Source organism: Bufo gargarizans, chromosome 8 (assembly GCF_014858855.1).
Source record: "Bufo gargarizans isolate SCDJY-AF-19 chromosome 8, ASM1485885v1, whole genome shotgun sequence".
NCBI lineage: Eukaryota > Metazoa > Chordata > Amphibia > Anura > Bufonidae > Bufo > Bufo gargarizans.
The window spans coordinates 181,402,636-181,421,796 of NC_058087.1; the positions used below are offsets into that span (position 1 = coordinate 181,402,636).

The 19,161-nt window shown below is 47.3% G+C and overlaps 1 protein-coding gene across 1 annotated transcript; it reads right to left on the reverse strand.

The window, feature by feature from the left end:
• Positions 1–1,505: 1,505 nt before the first annotated feature.
• Positions 1,506–13,490, reverse strand: CIAO3 (cytosolic iron-sulfur assembly component 3). The gene is made up of 11 exons (XM_044303411.1): positions 13,396–13,490; positions 12,674–12,769; positions 9,612–9,755; positions 8,483–8,615; positions 7,911–8,045; positions 5,812–5,930; positions 5,588–5,717; positions 5,442–5,514; positions 3,531–3,668; positions 3,241–3,398; positions 1,506–2,768 (listed from the first exon to the last, which is right to left on the reverse strand). Exons 1-11 carry the CDS (start codon positions 13,459–13,461, stop codon positions 2,530–2,532), a joined length of 1,431 nt encoding a protein of 476 aa, XP_044159346.1. The 5' UTR covers positions 13,462–13,490; the 3' UTR covers positions 1,506–2,529.
• Between the last annotated feature and the right edge of the window lie 5,671 nt (positions 13,491–19,161).

Sequence of the window (19,161 nt, forward strand, 5' to 3'; positions counted from 1 at the left end):
GTAACATCCAGAGTAGAAGTTGACGACTCCAAAAGTGCATTCATTGGCAGTGAAAGAATGTGGCAGATGCAGCCACCAGAATAGGGGTCAGTACTAGGTAAGTGCATTAGTAGGACTAGGCTTAAAAGGGGGCTTCCAGGACAATCGCCTGCTAGCTAGTGGAGGAGACTGCTCCTCTTACATGCAGCGATCTCCTCCACAGCATAGGGAGGAGTGATCGTTATGCCATCACTCGTCCCCATGCTGTACAAGGGTTTGCCCGCAGATCGTGATTAGACACTGCGATCTGCCACCTGCAAAGAATTATTTTTTAACATGTTAAAAGATTAGGATGTCCGATGAACTGGCGCAATCGGCAGCAGTATTATACTGTAAGATGATCGCTAACGAAAAATCAGTAGGTGTAATACAGGCTTTACCCTAACGGTATTAGAGTGTAGTACCTGCTGGTGTCACTGCTGTCTCATAAGTCTGTGATTATAATAAAGACACAAGGTATAGAATGACATACTTATTATATAGGGGCCATTTCCAGTATTAGAACAGGTATTACAATAGTGCAAAAACTTCCAGACATAGCTATATAGATTTTTTTCTCTTTATAAAGGTTCAGACATATTCCTGCTAGATAATTAAATACCCACACATTTTATAGACATATGAACAAAATAAAAATAATAAAATATATATATATTTTTTTTTTGTAAAGTCATATATACAATAAAATTTCCTTAAACGGGTTGTGTCACAAAACATATTCTACATCTACATTCAAACCAGCCCCTGAATCTGAATACTTTTGTAATTGCGTATGATTAAAAATTTAGTATAGCCACTGAGCTATTCAATATAATGCATCTGTAGAGAGCCGTAGCATTATAGGAGGAGCGGCTGATGTCAGGCCTCATGCACACGACCGTTGTGTGTTTTGCGGTCCGCAAATCACAGATGGCGTCCGTGTGTGCGTTCCGCAATTTGCGGAAAGGCACGGACAGCCATTAATATAGCGGACAAGAATAAGACAGGTTATATTTTTTGGGCGGACCACGGAACAGAGCACACGGAGTGCTGTCCGCATCTTTTGCGGCCCCATTATTGAAGTCAACGGGTCCGCATCCGAGCCGCAAAAACTGTGGCTCGGATGTGGACCAAAACAACAGCCGTGTGCATGAAGCCTCACAACCACGGATGTAATCCTATCTCAGAATCTGTGATATGTGACCTAAGGGTCACTTTACATCACGGATTCTGCACCATAAAGAGCGGCAATTGGTACTTTAAAGGGGTTTTTCCAAGATTTGAATACTGATTACCTATCCTCTGAATGGGTCATCCATATCTGGTCTGGTGGGGGGGTCCCGACACCCGGGACGCCCTCTGATCAGCTGTTCGAAAAGGCTTTGAAGTGAATTTATGGTGCTGTGCTTGTTTAGCAGGGAGAAGGCTGCAGTGCTACCCCCGCTTCTCAAACAGCTGATCAGCGGGGGTCCCGTGTGTCAGACCCCAACCAATCAGGTACTGATGATCTATTCAGAGGCTAGGTCACCAGTATTAAAATCTTGGAAAACCCCCCCTTTGACTTTTTTATTTTATTTTTAAAACATGAAAAGTTTATGCGGGGAGAATGATGGTTTGACCCTCATCTGTTTGCACAGGAAGATGCGCTGCCGACTAGTGAGCATTTCCATACTCCCATAAACCATCTGATTATCTAATTTGTTGGATGACACATTTACAAAGGCCAATTATCAGGAAATGGCTGATAACAGGGAAAAATAGATTCAATATGCTGTATAGTCTTTACGTCAGGGATGAGCAACCTCCGGCACTCCAAATCCCAGCTCAAGTGGAGCATGCTGGGAGTTCCTTAAAGGTATATATTTCTCCACCTCCAGCAAAAATATACTGAATTTATAATCAGGATTTTCAGGATAAGTCCCTATTCAGATGAATGTATGTTCGCCGTGCCCGTGTTGCAGGCCACAAATAACGGTCCTCAACACACAGGCACAGGCAGTGCGAATCCCATATTGCGGGTCCGTGATCCACAATATATGGCAAAGAATAAGACATGTCCTATCTTTTGTGGTGCTGAGGCATGGACTAAAAAGCCCATGGAAGGGCTTCCGATCTGTGCCTCCGCACTGCAAAAGACAGGACATGTCCCATCTTGCGGATCGCGGACTAATTCATGTCAATGGGTCCGCACAACCGGTGCCCATTTATTGCAGACACACAACATGGGCAACACGCCCATATGGTCGTGTGAATGAACCCTAAAGAGTAAAAAAATCCTTGCTGGTATTACCGTAGTCCGAGATCCAGGGGGTATCCATCTATAGGGAGTTTACTCTAATATCTCTTTGTTTGTGTGGAAAACGTCAATTTAATACAAAAAAAAAATCAAACTAGTAAAGATATATGGTAAGGCTGTGGTTACCAGATCACGTTTCACCCCATGTGGACTGGACTATGCAAAAGTCACTCCACAAGCTTCTTAATTTAGAAACGTTGGGTTGAGTCTTTGAATCACCATTTAATACCGAGTCCAGAAGTGACCTTCTCCACAGCGTGGTACTGCGTGTGCAGCGCCTCCTTCACCCCAGGGCCGTCCTCCCCTCCCAGCCACTGCTCATAAAGCTCTTTTACACAGCGATTCTGCTCCGGTGACTCCGTCCTCGCAGACGTGTATAGCTGCTCCACCCTCTGTAGTAAGTCCTTGCCGGTCACTCCTTCTGCCCGAATCTGGCCACCTCCGTTCAAACAGCCTGAAACAGAGATAAGTGAAGTGACTGGGACATCTTACTTCATGTAACACGTCTGCGTAGAGACATGCTGAAAGTCTGTATTCCTGCTGAGGCATCACCCAGAACTCAGCCATGCCATGAAATGACGTAGACCACAGCTATGCCAGTATGGGGAGAATCGAGCTAGAACCCAGCCATGTCCTAAACTGAGACTCGAGCTAGAACCCAGCCATGTCCTAAACTGAGACTCGAGCTAGAACCCAGCCATGTCCTAAACTGAGAATCGAGCTAGAACCCAGCCATGTCCTAAACTGAGAATCGAGCTAGAACCCAGCCATGTCAAAACACGCATCATTATGTGATAACCCAGCCACTATGTGTGGCATCATCAATGTACGTCTTACAAGGATTTAAAGCTCCCTATCTGACAAAGTAAGATATAATTTTGTAATCAACATTTCTTTGAGGCAGGGGGCCCTGAGAGAGGAGTTACCTGAAGGACAAGCCATCACCTCCACATAGTGATAGGCACAGCGCCCTCTTTTTAGCTTCTGCACCAGATTCTGAATGTTCCGGAAGCCGTAAGCCAGTGCAAACTGCAGCAGCACCTCCCCATGCCTCTCCAGTGTCACCTCTTGGAAGTCTTTGTTCCTGTACAGAGCAAAGTATGAATATGGATGATTGCATTCAGCAGCTATGGATGAGGTCACTATCACAATGTGCCCTCACCAAGGACATGCATTGACGATCATCATGGACAGACAATAATGGAGGGGCTCTTACTTTAGAGGCTTGTAGGTGATCTCATCCACATGGAGGCCAAAGAGTTCTTGTGCTGCGTATTTAAATATATGTTCTAGGTATCCGCCAGATCCTCCGCCTTCATGTCCTAATGGTTCATTGTCTACAACACTGCTAAACCTGCAGAGACAAACCCCTTAATATCCATGAAAGCTTCATACTCCATGTCAACAAACTACACATATACCATTATGTCACTGTGAAAAAAAAAGTCCGGGGAGATATAGAATTTTTATAGTTTACATATAAAAGAAACCTACAAATAACAGTTGACTCACTTTGTAACTATATTAGAGTATTTATATAGTACCAATCCTGAGTTACATCCAGTATTATACTCCAGAGCTGCATTCACTATTCTACTGGTGGAGTCACTGTGTACATACATTACATTTCTTATCCTGTACTAATCCTGAGTTACATCCAGTATTATACTCCAGAGCTGCACTCACTATTCTGCTGGTGGAGTCACTGTGTACATACATTACATTACTTATCCTGTACTGATCCTGAGTTACATCCTGTATTCTACACCAGAGCTGCACTCACTATTCTGCTGGTACAGTCACTGTGTACATACATTACTTATCCTGTACTGATCCTGAGTTACATCCTGTATTATACTCCAGAGCTGCACTCACTATTCTGCTGGTGGAGTCACTGTGTACATACATTACATTACTTATCCTGTACGGATCCTGAGTTACATCCTGTATTATACTCCAGAGCTGCACTCACTATTCTGCTGGTACAGTCACTGTGTACATACATTACTTATCCTGTACTGATCCTGAGTTACATCCTATATTATACTCCAGAGCTGCACTCACTATTCTGCTGGTGCAGTCACTGTGTACATACATTACTTATCCTGTACTGATCCTGAGTTACATCCTGTATTATACTCCAGAGCTGCACTCACTATTCTGCTGGTGGAGTCACTGTGTACATACAATACTTATCCTGTACTGATCCTGAGTTACATCCTGTATTATACTCCAGAGCTGCACTCACTATTCTGCTGGTGCAGTCACTGTGTACATACATTACATTACTTATCCTGTACTGATCCCGAGTTACATCCTGTATTATACTCCAGAGCTGCACTCACTATTCTGCTGGTACAGTCACTGTGTACATACATTACTTATCCTGTACTGATCCTGAGTTACATCCTGTATTATACTCCAGAGCTGCACTCACTATTCTGCTGGTGCAGTCACTGTGTACATACATTACATTACTTATCCTGTACTGATCCTGAGTTACATCCTGTATTATACTCCAGAGCTGCACTCACTATTCTGCTGGTACAGTCACTGTGTACATACATTACTTATCCTGTACTGATCCTGAGTTACATCCTATATTATACTCCAGAGCTGCACTCACTATTCTGCTGGTGCAGTCACTGTGTACATACATTACTTATCCTGTACTGATCCTGAGTTACATCCTGTATTATACTCCAGAGCTGCACTCACTATTCTGCTGGTGCAGTCACTGTGTACATACATTACATTACTTATCCTGTACTGATCCTGAGTTACATCCTGTATTATACTCCAGAGCTGCACTCACTATTCTGCTGGTGCAGTCACTGTGTACATACATTACTTATCCTGTACTGATCCTGAGTTACATCCTGTATTATACTCCAGAGCTGCACTCACTATTCTGCTTGTGCAGTCACTGTGTACATACATTACATTACTTATCCTGTACTGATCCCGAGTTACATCCTGTATTATACTCCAGAGCTGCACTCACTATTCTGCTGGTGGGGTCACTGTACTATACTAGAGTACAATTCATAAATCTGCAGGCCTTGAAGCTGAAATCTACCAGCATTCCCAGTTTGCCCAGTGTGAGCCTGGAATAAAAGATACTCACTGCGAGTCAAGAGGACAGGGATTCACATCTGGCAAAGATATTCCCTCCTGCTCCAGCATCCTCAGCACTTCCCCTGTAATAAACAGCATCTAATTAGCACGACAATACCCTGATGATGCACGGTGGCAATCATCCGCAGATCTCACCGGTGGTGATGACACAATCTACATCTCGCGTCTCGTACTCCTCACTGAAGAAGTCCGGCCTCGAGGCCTCCAGCTTCTTATCATAACACGGCATCACCGTGACATGGTAGATCTGGCTTGGCTTCAGATTCTGTGGAGATCAAGAAAATAAATGTGAGAGAAGTGAATTATGATATATATGAGAAACACAGACATGAGCTATCTAGATATAGAAGATATTTCACCTTTTCCTTTGCAAAGTACTTCTTCACCAGTGACCCCATCACTTGCTGTGGAGATCTGATGACACTGATGTACGGGATAATGAAGGAGCCGTGCGTTTTCTCAGCATAACAAATCCAACCTAGAGGAGAGCAGAAGTCAGTAACGGCCATTGCCGTCTTTAATTCCAACAGACGCCATATTGTCTGATCATGAGAGCCAAAAGCTAAGGGCACTCCAGTATGTCTGGAGCTATGACAGCAGAGGAGTCTCTTCTCCCTCCATGAATGGCCAGACACAGATAAGCTTGCAGCGTGTCAGTGAGCGGTCCTTTTCTGACCTCCGCTCCTCCGATAGGATCACAATGCTGTGTGAACCCCGAGAATCCTAGATTCTACTGGATTACACTGACATAATGCTGTCAGTGTAATACAATAGATTCCAAGACTCTCAGGGTCACACAGCATTATAAACGCTGTGCGGTCCTGTAAGAAGAGCGGAGGCCAGAACGGGGCCTCTTACTGATGCGCTGCGAGTTTATCCCATTCAACTCACTCGTCTGTGTCAGGTCTTAAAGGGTAACTGTCATTTTTTTAATTTTATTTGCTAGTTTATTAGAGCTAGGCATGTATACCTGAGTTAGTCTGTCAATGATTGTCAAAAGATCTGTAATTACCTTATAATAACAGCTTTCATTAATGTCCTCTGTCCCTTTCCACTGCTCCCTTAAAAGACCGTTACTAGGGCTTGTCTGTCTTCCTTTTAGTATAAACAGAAGACAGAGGGGCGGTCCTTCACACTGCATGCCTGAGTGAGGAGGTGTGTCTCTCAGTAATCCAATCTGATTGGCTAGCAGGGAGCTGCTGGCTACAGCAAGTGTGTATGGGAAGTAAGGGAAAGCAGTTTTGGCCCCAGAGAACTGGCAGAGGAGCCATCTTGAGAACATACTCATACTGTAAACAGCTGTAACTAAGGGAAAAACTCAAGAAAAACTGTGGTAAGTGAAGAAACTAAAGATTGCTTTATGTATAATGCTGCTGCAGCAGTAACATATGCTAAAATTGATTTTTTGATGAAAACATGACAGTTACCCTTTAAAGTCTGCAGAAAGAGTGTGGGAGCTGTGTTGTCACAGTGTCGTCTGCTCCCTGTGTATAAGTGATTACATGGTGTGTAGGGTCCTGAGGTGTATTGAAGATATGGGGAGCCTCTGACAACTGAATTACAGAGTCCCCACTGCAGCAATGGGGGACATCTCACAGACGACAATCGGATGGAGATTTGGAGACAAGTCATCATCTTCATCTCTTTGTCACGTTCTTCTTTCCTGAACAGTTTTTGCAGTGTGGCCGGGACATTATCCTGCTGGATTAGGGGGGCACCACTGCCATGATGGAGGGTATCTGTTCAATGGGTAGGTAGGTGGCACGTGTCACATCCACATGGTTCCAGGACCCAAGGTTCCCAGCAGAACATTTCCCAGAGCATCATACGACCTCTGCCAACTTGTCTTCATAGAGCATCCTAGTGTCCTCCCGGTCCATATAATGTAACCTGATTCATCAGACCAGGCAGCCTTCTTCCGTGCTCCAGTTCTGATGCTCACGTGTCCAATGTAGGCCCTTTCGGCAGCGGACAAGAGTCAGCATGGACACTGACTGGTTATACATAAGACGCTGCAATGCCCTGCATGTCCTGACACCTTCCTATCTTAGCCAGCAGTAACGTTGTCAGTAATTTGCTCTACACTAGATCTTCTCTAGGTAAGGACCTGACAGGCTCGCCTATGCTCCCCACAGACAACATTGAGCCTTGGGCTCCTATGACCATGTCACCAGTTGTCCTTCCTTGGACCACTGTTGGTAGTGACTAACCATTACATACCAGGAATACCTTTCAGACTGGTCACTTTGCAAATGATTTGACGCAGTCGTCCAGACATCACAATTTAGCGCTTGTCAGAGTCGCTCAGATCCTGACACTCGCCCATCTTTCCTAATTCCAACACATGACATGCTTCATATATCCCCCCTGACAGCCACGATTGTCACATGTAAAGGGCTCTCATGTTACGGCTGATGGGTGTATACAATATAAATTAATACATGACCTCCACACATACCTGGGCAGGCTGAGGCCAGCATGGGCAGGGCCTTCTTCTCCTCCTGCCGTCTCCTGTAGCGTTGTATAAACTCTCGCTGACTCTCCAACAGGCTGAAGTTCCTGGAGAAAGTGGTGTCAAAAACATGGTGGACCCCTAAAGAGTAAAGACAGATGTACAATAAAGTGGGGGGCGGGAGACGCCTGTCTGGAGAGCCAAATGACTACCACTGCTGTAATGATGGCGGCCGGGGTGGTTGCCCCAAGCTTTTCTAGGTAGCAGGACTATTTATAGTGGTTGTTTCATCCAAGCATCCCCTCTTCAAAGGCCCTCCTCGATGATGAGCTGTTTTTTGGGGAGTCCACTGACCTTTTATGTTGAACCAGGAGGTACCAAGTATTAGATGGCACCCACTGATTACAACGGTGTAAGGCACAAAGTGGTGACATCCACCAGCTCTTCATAGTCTCTCTGCTATGACTGATAGGGGGGTACAGAATGGGAATGGCAAATCCCAATGGCCTCCATGCAGCCTATCAGGACATAAATGTGTTAAGTAGACAACCCCTTTAAGGACTTCTTAGTCTACTTACCCAACTGTTTGAAGAACGCAGTCAGTTTCTGTGCCGTTTCCTGAATATTGAGGTTAAACCTGGCGGCCAGAGAGGCTCGTGACTGCGGAGAGACGGACACCACGACCAGCTTGTGCTGCGAGTGATCCTCCACCTAAGGAACAGGCAGAATTACCTGTCGTGCCTTACGCTTGTTGACAACCCTGCATCCAACCTGTTCCCTTTCTTAAATAAGTGCATGATCATGGGGAGGGTCTGAGCTCTGGGACCGCCAGGAGTACACTGGTTTCATGTCACCTACCTGAATGGAGTGGCTGTCACTGCTCCACTCAGGGACTGCTGAAGATAAGCAAGTACAGTAACCCCGCTGACATTAATGCTTGACCATCACTTTATTGAAATTAGGGGTGGGGGGGGGGCAGGACCCTTGGTCTTGGGATCATGGAGATCACAGCATTCAAACCCCCACAGATTATACACTTGGTATAACCTCTTTCACTATATCTGACTTTAAATCTGCAGATATTACAACAAGAGAAGCTTCACTACAGCCCTTCCAGGATCTTTCACACATTAATATCTCAGTGTAGAAGTTCACTAGCTCTGGTTTTCGACAATCAAAAACCACTTGTGAAGAGACTGCCAAAGAGAGGGTAGGAGAGGAGGTACCAATATGTCACAGAGGGCATGTACCATTAAAACATAACTTTTAATATATTCAAAATTAAAAACAAGCTCAGTTATGTGAGTAGGAGAGGGAGGTACCAAGGTCCAGCCCAGGGGACTAAGGGATCAAGTAGTCCTCCCACCAAGATGGCAAACCTGTAGCGCTAATGAATAAGGATGCAGAAAACTCCTCCGAGTAGAGTTTGGAGGTTGTCTTCAAGAGCACCTGTCAGCAGGATCCTCCCTACTAAACAAGATATATAAACCTGTCGCAGGTTGATACGCTGCGTTGTTCCAGAAGAAGTGACGTGCACTAACATCACATAAGGTTTGTTCCTATAAATCCTTACTCCATCCAAAATCTAAACGTTCAGGGGTCCAGGAAGCTGTGCTCTGAAGAGCCGTACGATGAAACTAGTCACCAGCAACATGGACCCCATCAAACAGCCCCTCATATCTCATCTTCCCCAATACCAGTGATCACCTTATTCTCCTCCAGTATCTTATAGAGCTCCTCGTGACTCTGCTGTGTGATAAGGACGGTCTCTGCCGAGGTCACGCATCCACTGCAGGCCAGGCAGTCGTTCAGGGTGATCTTCGCCTTCTCCAGCTTCTGGGACGCCCCATCCTACAGGAAGAACAAACATCTCTTTTAGTACAGTTACATTATGGCTGCCTATGGTGTGGGGGCATTCCTTCCCCATTACTTTGTATTTACGGCCAGTTTTGCCCGACTGACCTAAAACGGGACAAGTCAAGGATCTTCGGTGGAACCTTCACTGGTTCATAGAATAAGGGTGCTCAGACTTTGTCCCATATGGACTCACTTTAAAGGGGTCTAACTTCAACCGACCCCATTTCATATGGGTATATGGATGTGGTACAGGGGGTTCCCTGCTCAAGACCCCCCTGTGGTTTGCCCATGCATTACATGAACAGCCCTGGTGTAAACAAATTTGAATAACCCCCTTATCCCTGACTGGACGATTCAGTTTTTTATTCCCTGACTTCCCAAAGCCATAACTTTTTTTATTTTTCCATTCGCCATGAGGGCTTGTTTTTCGCAGGACAAAGTTGTACTTTCAAAGAAAACCGATTACTGGTAAGTGTAATCTAAATTTTCCCCTTCGCCTATGACAGCACCCCTGGAGAATAGGCAAGAATCCTATCTAGGGTGGGACCACAGCTTGAAGCACCTTACGACCAAAAGTAAGGCCTTCATTAGAAGGAAGCTGAAGTCTATCGTGCCTAAAGAAAGTGTGAGTAGAACTCCAGGTGGCTGCTCTATGGAAGCGGAAGCCCTCTCTGCCCAGGAAGTGGAGACTGACCTTGTAGATTGGGCCCCGAACCCTGAAGGAACTCCCTTAGAAGAATATGCTAAAAGGCAAAAGCCTGCCTAATCCATCTAACTATGGTCTGGGACGAGGCAGCAGAACCCTTCTCCGGACCCTGATATAAGAGCAACAAACGGGAGGAGGACCTCCATGGTTGTGTGACCTGCAGATACTGAACAATGCATCTCCTAAACGTCCAAACAATGGAATACTGACTCTTATTTTAAGGAGAAGAGCAGAAGGATAATAACACTAATCGCCTGGGAACGGTGAAACCTGAAAGAGAAGGATCAGGCGAGATAACTACCCGATCCTCCAAATTACCGCACACTGTCTCTCTCCTCACTTATGAGCTAAAAGTAAGTGGTTGCGGAGAACCAGCATCATAATCATTGCAGCCCAGGCCTTGAAAAGAGTCACATCTACCTGAGAAGAGTCATGGTTACCCATGAATTCCTGCTCTCCCTGCTGATGATTGACCGTCTTCTACCTAGTTTTCTCCCTTTCCCTCTAGGAGAGAACTGCCAGTCATCAGCAGATGGGTGAGAGCAGGAGATTAGGAATAACCAGGACTCTTCTCAGGCAGATTTGACTATTTTCAAGGCCTGGGCTGCAATGATTATGATGCTGGTTCTCAACAACCACTTACAGTACTTTTAGCTCATGAGTGACACACCGCTGACATCAGCATTTCTGTCACTATTTTATACTGCCCTCAGTAAGATCAGCATAAAGTTGATGACAGGTTCCCTTTAATGGGGAACAACCCCTCTTACCCCACCCTGGTACCGGTGTATCATTGGTGGTTTCAGCATGCTCCATAATCATACAGCCATAATGGAGGAACTGTCAGCCTCTTCTCCACCGGCATGACAGTGAGCTGGCTGGGCTTTTCTGCTGGCGCATGCATGCCGCCTCCTCCCCACTACCGGTCTGCAGCACAGCGCTTCCTCCGTCTGCCAACCAGAAGCAACGTCCATTCTACACGCGCTGGCAGCCGGACATGCCAAACACGGCCCGCAGAGGTCCACTGCACCCAGGAAGGCCGGGAAGGAGACCGAAGTGGGGTAGGAAGAGAAGGGAGTCCAGTCTTGTCGCAGCGGCTCCTAGAGCAACCCTCCTAATACTTGGAAAAGCAGGGGCCCCCGCAGCTCTGATTCTTCCAAAACAGTGATTCCAACTCCACCTGTCCCTTATGGGGATGGAGGGGACGGACCCTCTTTTAAAGCAATTCTAGTTCCGGTTTCCTGTCCTGAGGAGGCGGTCTCTCCAGGTCATAGGCGACGGGGAAAACAATTCTAATGGAGTGGAATTGGGAAAAAAATAAAAAAGCAGTTCCATCTAGTTTTATGCTTTTATCATGTTCTCTATGTGGTAAACATCATTCACTTCATTCTCGGGGTCAGTATGATTACTGCGATACCACATATAGTTTTTCTTATATTTTAATACTAAAGAAAAATCTTTGGAAAAAAAATATTTTTTCTTTTCATTGCCATATTCTGACCCCATAACTTTTTTTTAGTTACGTCTATAGAGCCGCGCGGGATCAGGGCAATCTGTCGATTTTATTGATACCATTTTGGAGCGCTTATGACTTTTTGTTCAATTTGTTTGGGGGAGGTGAAACGACAAAAAATTGGCGAATCGGCCATTTTGATCTCCCCCCCCCCCATTACGGCGTTCACCATGTGGGATGAATACGTTTATATTTTAATAGTTTGGCCGTTTTCAGACATGGCGGCGATGCCTATGATCTTTATTTTATGTTTTTTGTTTACTTTTATTATGGGGAAAAAGAGGTGATTTGAATTTTTATATTTTCAAAAACTTTTTTTTTTTTCCTTCATTTATATTAAGTCCCCCTAGGGGACTTTAACATGTAATCTTCAGATCGCTTCTCCCATAGTAGACTGCAATGAATTACCATCCCCAGGATGGTAGTGAGCCTTACTAAAGCTCAAGGCTACCACAGCTTTCCCGATCTCGGTGCGGGGGAGCCGTTCAGGTCCCGGGAGCGCAGCGCTCCTGGGAAAAGCTACCTCAGATGCTGTGGTCACAATTGACCACCAGAAACTTATTCCTCTGGATAGGGGACAGGTTGTTGTCAGGGAGACTAGAGGGCGACTACTGCCCCAATGAGGGCCCCGGGACCCATGTACCTAGGTTCAGAGCTGTCAGACCCACAACACATAACCCTCATCATCCTTACCTGACCAATTTGAAAATAACTCCCATCATCTTCAATACGGATCTTGGCTGCTCCTTTTCCAGGTTTCTTTTCAACTTTGACTGGTTTTATACAATCCTACAAGAACAATCCCATAACATGTATTCTTTAGGAGCCATTTTCGTACCTCTGGCTGGAACCTATAGTAACAACCCCACAGCTTTGAGAAGGGCAAGCTCCCAACGGATTTTTAACTTCTGGATACAAATCAGAGTGTTTCTATTCACTGACAGCAAGCAGAGAAAAATGTCAACAAACTGAAACAACCATCTATGAAAGATGCCAAATCTTTCATTACATCAGTGGTCGAGTACCTGTGGCTCCCCAGGTGTGGTAAAACTACACCTCCCAGCATGCCGTGACAGCCTGCAGATGTGGGGGGCATGATAGGGGTTGTAGTTCCACCATGTGTTCCAGGTCACTGCACTATACAAGGACAGAATTAGGGATTTGTACCCCCCCCCCCCATCAGTGTGTAAAATGGACCATTCCAAACTGAAGAATTGCTAGAGCGGAATTTTCCAATATATTTTAAGGGGGGAGGGGGCTATGAAGGAATACATGCTGCACTGCTTATTGTGGAGCCCATGACACCCAGGGACACGGTCACTCTGTGTCTGTCACATGTCCCCCGCCTGCTGTCACCGTGTAATATAAGGTCTCCCCCTCCTAACTGATATATACCGGCTGACAGTCAGTTATACCTGCGAGGGACCGATGTAATCGTCCAAGTCCGTCAGCTGCAGCACTCCACTGAAGTGAGACGCCATTTCTGCCACACTGCCGTAAAGCGACCGCCGGGACGCTCTTGCTGTAAAACTGAAGTAAAATCGAGTGACCACACTGCCGTAAAGCGGCTCAGTACAGAAAGAGTCTGATTATAGTGCAGGGTGGAGGTGTGTGAGGTGAGTCCGGGGACTGACTGAAAGAAACGGCTGCAAAAGTATGTGCCCCCCTCCTCAAAGGGTCATATTGGCGGCCATTTTATACAGGCTCCGTGGTAACCTGTTATGGGCAGTGAATGCGCCCTTCTTGAGGGATTTTACTCTCCTCATACTAGGGACTGTTTGACCACAAGTTTAATTTTTTTTAATTTTTTATTAAGAGTCACTACTCGCTTCCATCCCTGTAGGGAGCAGACGCGGGGTCTATTATGTGAGGTTCTTTTGTTTTATACACTTTCCCCGGCTTCACTAGAAAACGTTTTGCGGTCAGACAACCACAAGGCCGAGCGGCCAGAGTGCCCCCATAACAGTGAGCATTAAAACACTGCCCAAGGTTGACCGTCCCGGAGCTCCCCCAACAACGAGCGCTCCAGCACCCCCTAAAAGGGACAGCTACAGTACCCTATAAGGTCTCATGAATGCACCTTAAAGGGGTTGTTTCATCTCAGACAATGGGGCATATCGCTAGGATATGCCCCCATTGTGTGATAGGTGCGGGTCCCATCGCATCTATATTGGGAACGGAGCAGAGAAAGTGGTGGCTGGAGGACTCTGGTCTGGACACCACCAAGCGCTCTCCCTATAGATATGAATGGGAGCGCACCGCGCATGACCGGCCACCGCTCCCATTTACTTCTATGGGTCTGACGGAAATAGCCGGCTATTTGCGACGGCCTCTTAGAAAATCAATGGAGGGCAGTTGCGCCCTTCACCGCTTCTGGGGCTCCATTTAGGAGATAGGTGTGGGTCCCAGTGGTGAGACCCCTACCTATCAGACAATCCGGGCATATCCTAGCAATATGCCCCCATTGTCTGAGATGAAACAACCCCTTTAAGGCTCCATTCATACGACCGTAGGGCTGTGTTTCAAACTACGGATGCTCAAAACAAAAGCACAGGCCATGTGAACTCCGCATCGCGGTGCGGACCCAAGATATAGCAAAAGATAAGGCATGTCCTATCCTTTGCGGAAGGGCTTCCGCTTCGTGGCTCCGCTTCACAAAAGATAGGACATGTCTTATTTTTCGGCATATCTTGTGGATTGCGATCCCATTGAAGTCGTGCAGAGTTCACACGGGCGGTGCTCATGTTTTGCAGACCCACTGTTTGCAACACAGGCACTATGACTGTGTGAATGGGGCCTAAAAGTGAGCGCCAAAGCACCCTATAGGTTGACGGCCACAGTGCCCCCATTAAATGAGCATTAAAGCACCCCATAAGGGTGACAGCCACAGACCCCCACAACAATAAGAACTACAGTGCCCCCATAGCTGTTAGAGCTTCAGCACCTCGAACGTGTGCCGGCCGTTCCGTGCATTGCGGTCCCCAACACACGGGCACCATCCATGCGGTTGCCGCAGATGGATCCAGACCCATTCAACTTGAATAGGTCTCTGATCCGTCTGCACTGCAAAAATAGAACATGTGGAGGCCTGGAGAGAAACCCCATGGAAGTACTCCGTAGTGCTTCTAAGGGGTTCCGTGCCTCCGTTCCGCACCGCTCCTACCGGATTGCGGACCCATTCGAATGCATCCATAATATGGTGTGCACACGGCCGGTGCCCGTATATTGTGGACCTGCTGTTTGCGGACCGCAATACAGGCACGGCCGAGCAACAGCTGTGTGCGTGAGCCGTAACAGTGATGACTACAATGCCCCCTTTAACGCAACAGATTTTGGCGGTGGAATTTGGTGAGGATTAAACGGGTTTTCTGGGTAAAATGATTTTTAAGCCAGTGCCTGCAGTTACCTGCTCCACACCGCATCGGTCATCCACGCTGCCCCTGCTTTCTCCATCTTCTGGGCCTTGCACTGGTCCTCCAGCCAGTGACTGACTTCAGCGGTGACGTGCTGCTTGTGGCCACATGACTGAAGAAGCCAGTCAATGGCTGGGCCAAGCCAAGAAAGAGTGTGCAGTGTCCATACAGACGCAGCCGGAAACTGCATCGGGTGTCTGCTTGCAGTTTGGCTACATTCCATGGGGCTAAACTTTGAGAGGGTCTGCTGAAGAAACCAGAGGGCTGTGCAAAATCCACTGTGTTAACAGGACCTAAAAGTGACAGCCCCCCATAACAGTGACATCCACAGTGCCCCCATAACGGTGACATCCACAGTGCCCCCATAACGGTGACATCCACAGTGCCCCCATAACGGTGACATCCACAGAGCCCCCATAACGGTGACATCCACAGCGCCACCATAAAGTGACATCCACAGCGCCACCATAAAGTGACATCCACAGCGCCCCATAACAGTGACATCCACAGCGCCCCCATAACAGTGACAGCGCCTCCATAACAGTGACATCCACAGTGCCGCCATAACAGTGACATCCACAGTGCCCCCATAACAGTGACATCCACAGTGCCTCCATAACAGTGACATCCACAGTGCCCCCATAACAGTGACATCCACAGTGCCCCATAACAGTGACATCCACAGTGCCTCCATAACAGTGACATCCACAGTGCCTCCATAGCAGTGACATCCACAGTGCCCCCATAACAGTGACATCCACAGTGCCCCCATAACAGGGACATCCACAGTGCCTCCATAACAGTGACATCCACAGTGCCTCCATAACAGTGACATCCGCAGTGCCTCCATAACAGTGACATCAGCAGTGCCCCCATAACAGTGACATCCACAGTGCCTCCATAACAGTGACATCCACAGTGCCCCCATAACAATGACAGCCACAGTCCCCCCATAACAGTGACATCCACAGTGCCTCCATAACAGTGACATCCACAGTGCCTCCGTAACAGTGACAGCCACAGTCCCCCCATTACAGTGACAGCCACAGTCCCCCCATTACAGTGACAGCCACAGTCCCCCCATAACAGTGACATCCACAGTCCCCCCATAACAGTGACATCCACAGTGCCCCCATAACAGTGACATCCACAGTGCCCCCATAAGTGACATCCACAGTCCCCCCATAACAGTGACATACACAGTCCCCCCATAACAGTGACATCCACAGTGCCCCCATAACAGTGACATCCACAGTGCCCCCATAACAGTGACATCCACAGTCCCCCCATAACAGTGACATACACAGTCCCCCCATAACAGTGACATCCACAGTGCCCCCATAACAGTGACATCCACAGTGCCCCCATAACAGTGACATCCACAGTGCCTCCATAACAGTGACATCCACAGTGCCCCCATAACAGGGACATCCACAGTGCCTCCATAACAGTGACATCCACAGTGCCTCCATAACAGTGACATCCGCAGTGCCTCCATAACAGTGACATCAGCAGTGCCCCCATAACAGTGACATCCACAGTGCCTCCATAACAGTGACATCCACAGTGCCCCCATAACAATGACAGCCACAGTCCCCCCATAACAGTGACATCCACAGTGCCTCCATAACAGTGACATCCACAGTGCCTCCGTAACAGTGACAGCCACAGTCCCCCCATTACAGTGACAGCCACAGTCCCCCCATTACAGTGACAGCCACAGTCCCCCCATAACAGTGACATCCACAGTCCCCCCATAACAGTGACATCCACAGTGCCCCCATAACAGTGACATCCACAGTGCCCCCATAAGTGACATCCACAGTCCCCCCATAACAGTGACATACACAGTCCCCCCATAACAGTGACATCCACAGTGCCCCCATAACAGTGACATCCACAGTGCCCCCATAACAGTGACATCCACAGTCCCCCCATAACAGTGACATACACAGTCCCCCCATAACAGTGACATCCACAGTGCCCCCATAACAGTGACATCCACAGTGCCTACAAAACAATGACATCCACAGTCCCCCCATAACAGTGACCTCCACAGTGACCCCATACCAGTGCCAGGGCATGCAGAGACCTACAAAGGTTTTCTAAAGGTCCTTCACTAGTGGTTACATGTGATGGACTTTCTGAAGATTTCGGAGGGTGGTTTTGCCTCAGATTTCACCCTATGCACGGCAAAAGGTGAAACGAGCAGTGGAACAAAAAATTTACACCATAAATTATTGTAAATGCGCCGGGAAATGATAGCTCTGTCCACTTTTAAAAAGAGTGCAGCAGAAAACTCCCGTACAAGTTTTGTAAAAGACCACCCAAAGTCTCTGCGGTAGCAATGATAAAGATGGCTCCTTGTTGCTTGGTCTAGGCCGTGCCTACTAATTATGTGGCTCACACTCTACATTGGTCCTATCGATAGCTCGAGGATCCACCCCACGCGGTGCACATCCAGTACAAGCTCAAGGTCCTCAGATGTGGTACACACTCGGCCACAGCTTTCTGCACACACCACTGCTTCTCATCCCTCTCTACACAGACGTTTCTCTCTGCATCAAGCTGGCTGGTCTTTACTCTTGACCTGGCTTATCACAGATCCTCTGAATGCTCGCAGTAAGGTCAAGTAAGCATTATGGTCTTCTGCACCTGGTCAACACTCTCCTGTCCAGCAGTTGTCACTGCTCAGACCTCTGTCCCAAGGGTGCTGCAACAATTAACGAGAGTCACTCACTTCCACTTGCTAGCTTGCTACCATACAGTGTGGCTGGTCCTCTTTATACCAGCAGTTATGTTACTGTTTTCTGTGCTTACTGACCCCTAGTCCTTTTGGGAACCTCTGATTATCTGCTCCAGGCAGATGTTACACAGAGTGGGGACGTCCTAGGTGTAACCCCTGACTCGGTCCAGTGTTGCATACTGCACAGCAATTAAACCCGTACTCTGGGCGCATCCCAAGGATTCATAGTGCAGTTTATATAACAGTGCAGTCTCACACATACACACCTGCAGAACCCATTGATCTCCTCTCTGAGGGTATATGGTTCACACGGACTGTGCTGAATAGAGTGCTGGTTGTGTGTATGCGCACTGCTCCATTAAATTCTATGGGACTGCTGGAGATAACTGAGTACAGTGCTCAGCCTTCTGCAGCAGTCCCATGGACTTTTAATGAAGTGTTGGTGCACATGCTCAGCTGATGTTCAATGTAAATGGGGTTAATGTATATGTAATGTAATGTTCATGTGTAATGAAAGAGTTGGACATGCAGCAGGTGAGCAGCTCCCCCGTTCTGCATACAGGCAGAGACAGACATCTCTAGAGAAACTTTGCAAGAGAACTTAAAACAGCAAGTTGTGGTCCCCAGCATGGCCTGCCAAGGCCGCATAATACCTGCAGCAATGCCCCAAAAAGTTCCCAAACATCCCATGACTACAATCACTGCAAAGTGCGAACAAGCCTCAGCAACTGCAGGTGCAAGCAGCAAAGCTGGAAGGGGAAAGCTAAAGGAGACAGGTGAATCCAAACAGCCTAGAACCCTGCCCCGACCAGGACAGCAGGCGAAGACCACACAAGCACCTGAGCTGCAGATGGCGGAGGAGATCCCGGCACTGGTAAGGAGAATAGGGGAGATAAAGCACCACAAACAACTGCTGCAGATAGACAGACTGTTTATATAACCTAAAAACTGCGCACCCCGATAGTAACACCTTATATGATCGCAAGCTGCGTTCACTGAGCATGGAGGTGGTGAAGGAGATG

What these genes read in the sequence shown, in the direction of transcription:
- CIAO3 (XM_044303411.1), bottom strand. Translation starts at nt 13,461, where the DNA reads ATGGCGTCTCACTTCAGTGGAGTGCTGCAGCTGACGGACTTGGACGAT. An exon ending in AGTACTTTGCAAAGGAAAAG is followed by an intron (nt 5,718 to 5,811) that starts GTGAAATATCTT and finishes TGATCTCCACAG; the next exon opens with AATCTGAAGCCAAGCCAGAT. An exon ending in CCCTGTCCTCTTGACTCGCA is followed by an intron (nt 3,669 to 5,441) that starts GTGAGTATCTTT and finishes TTGTCTCTGCAG; the next exon opens with GTTTAGCAGTGTTGTAGACA.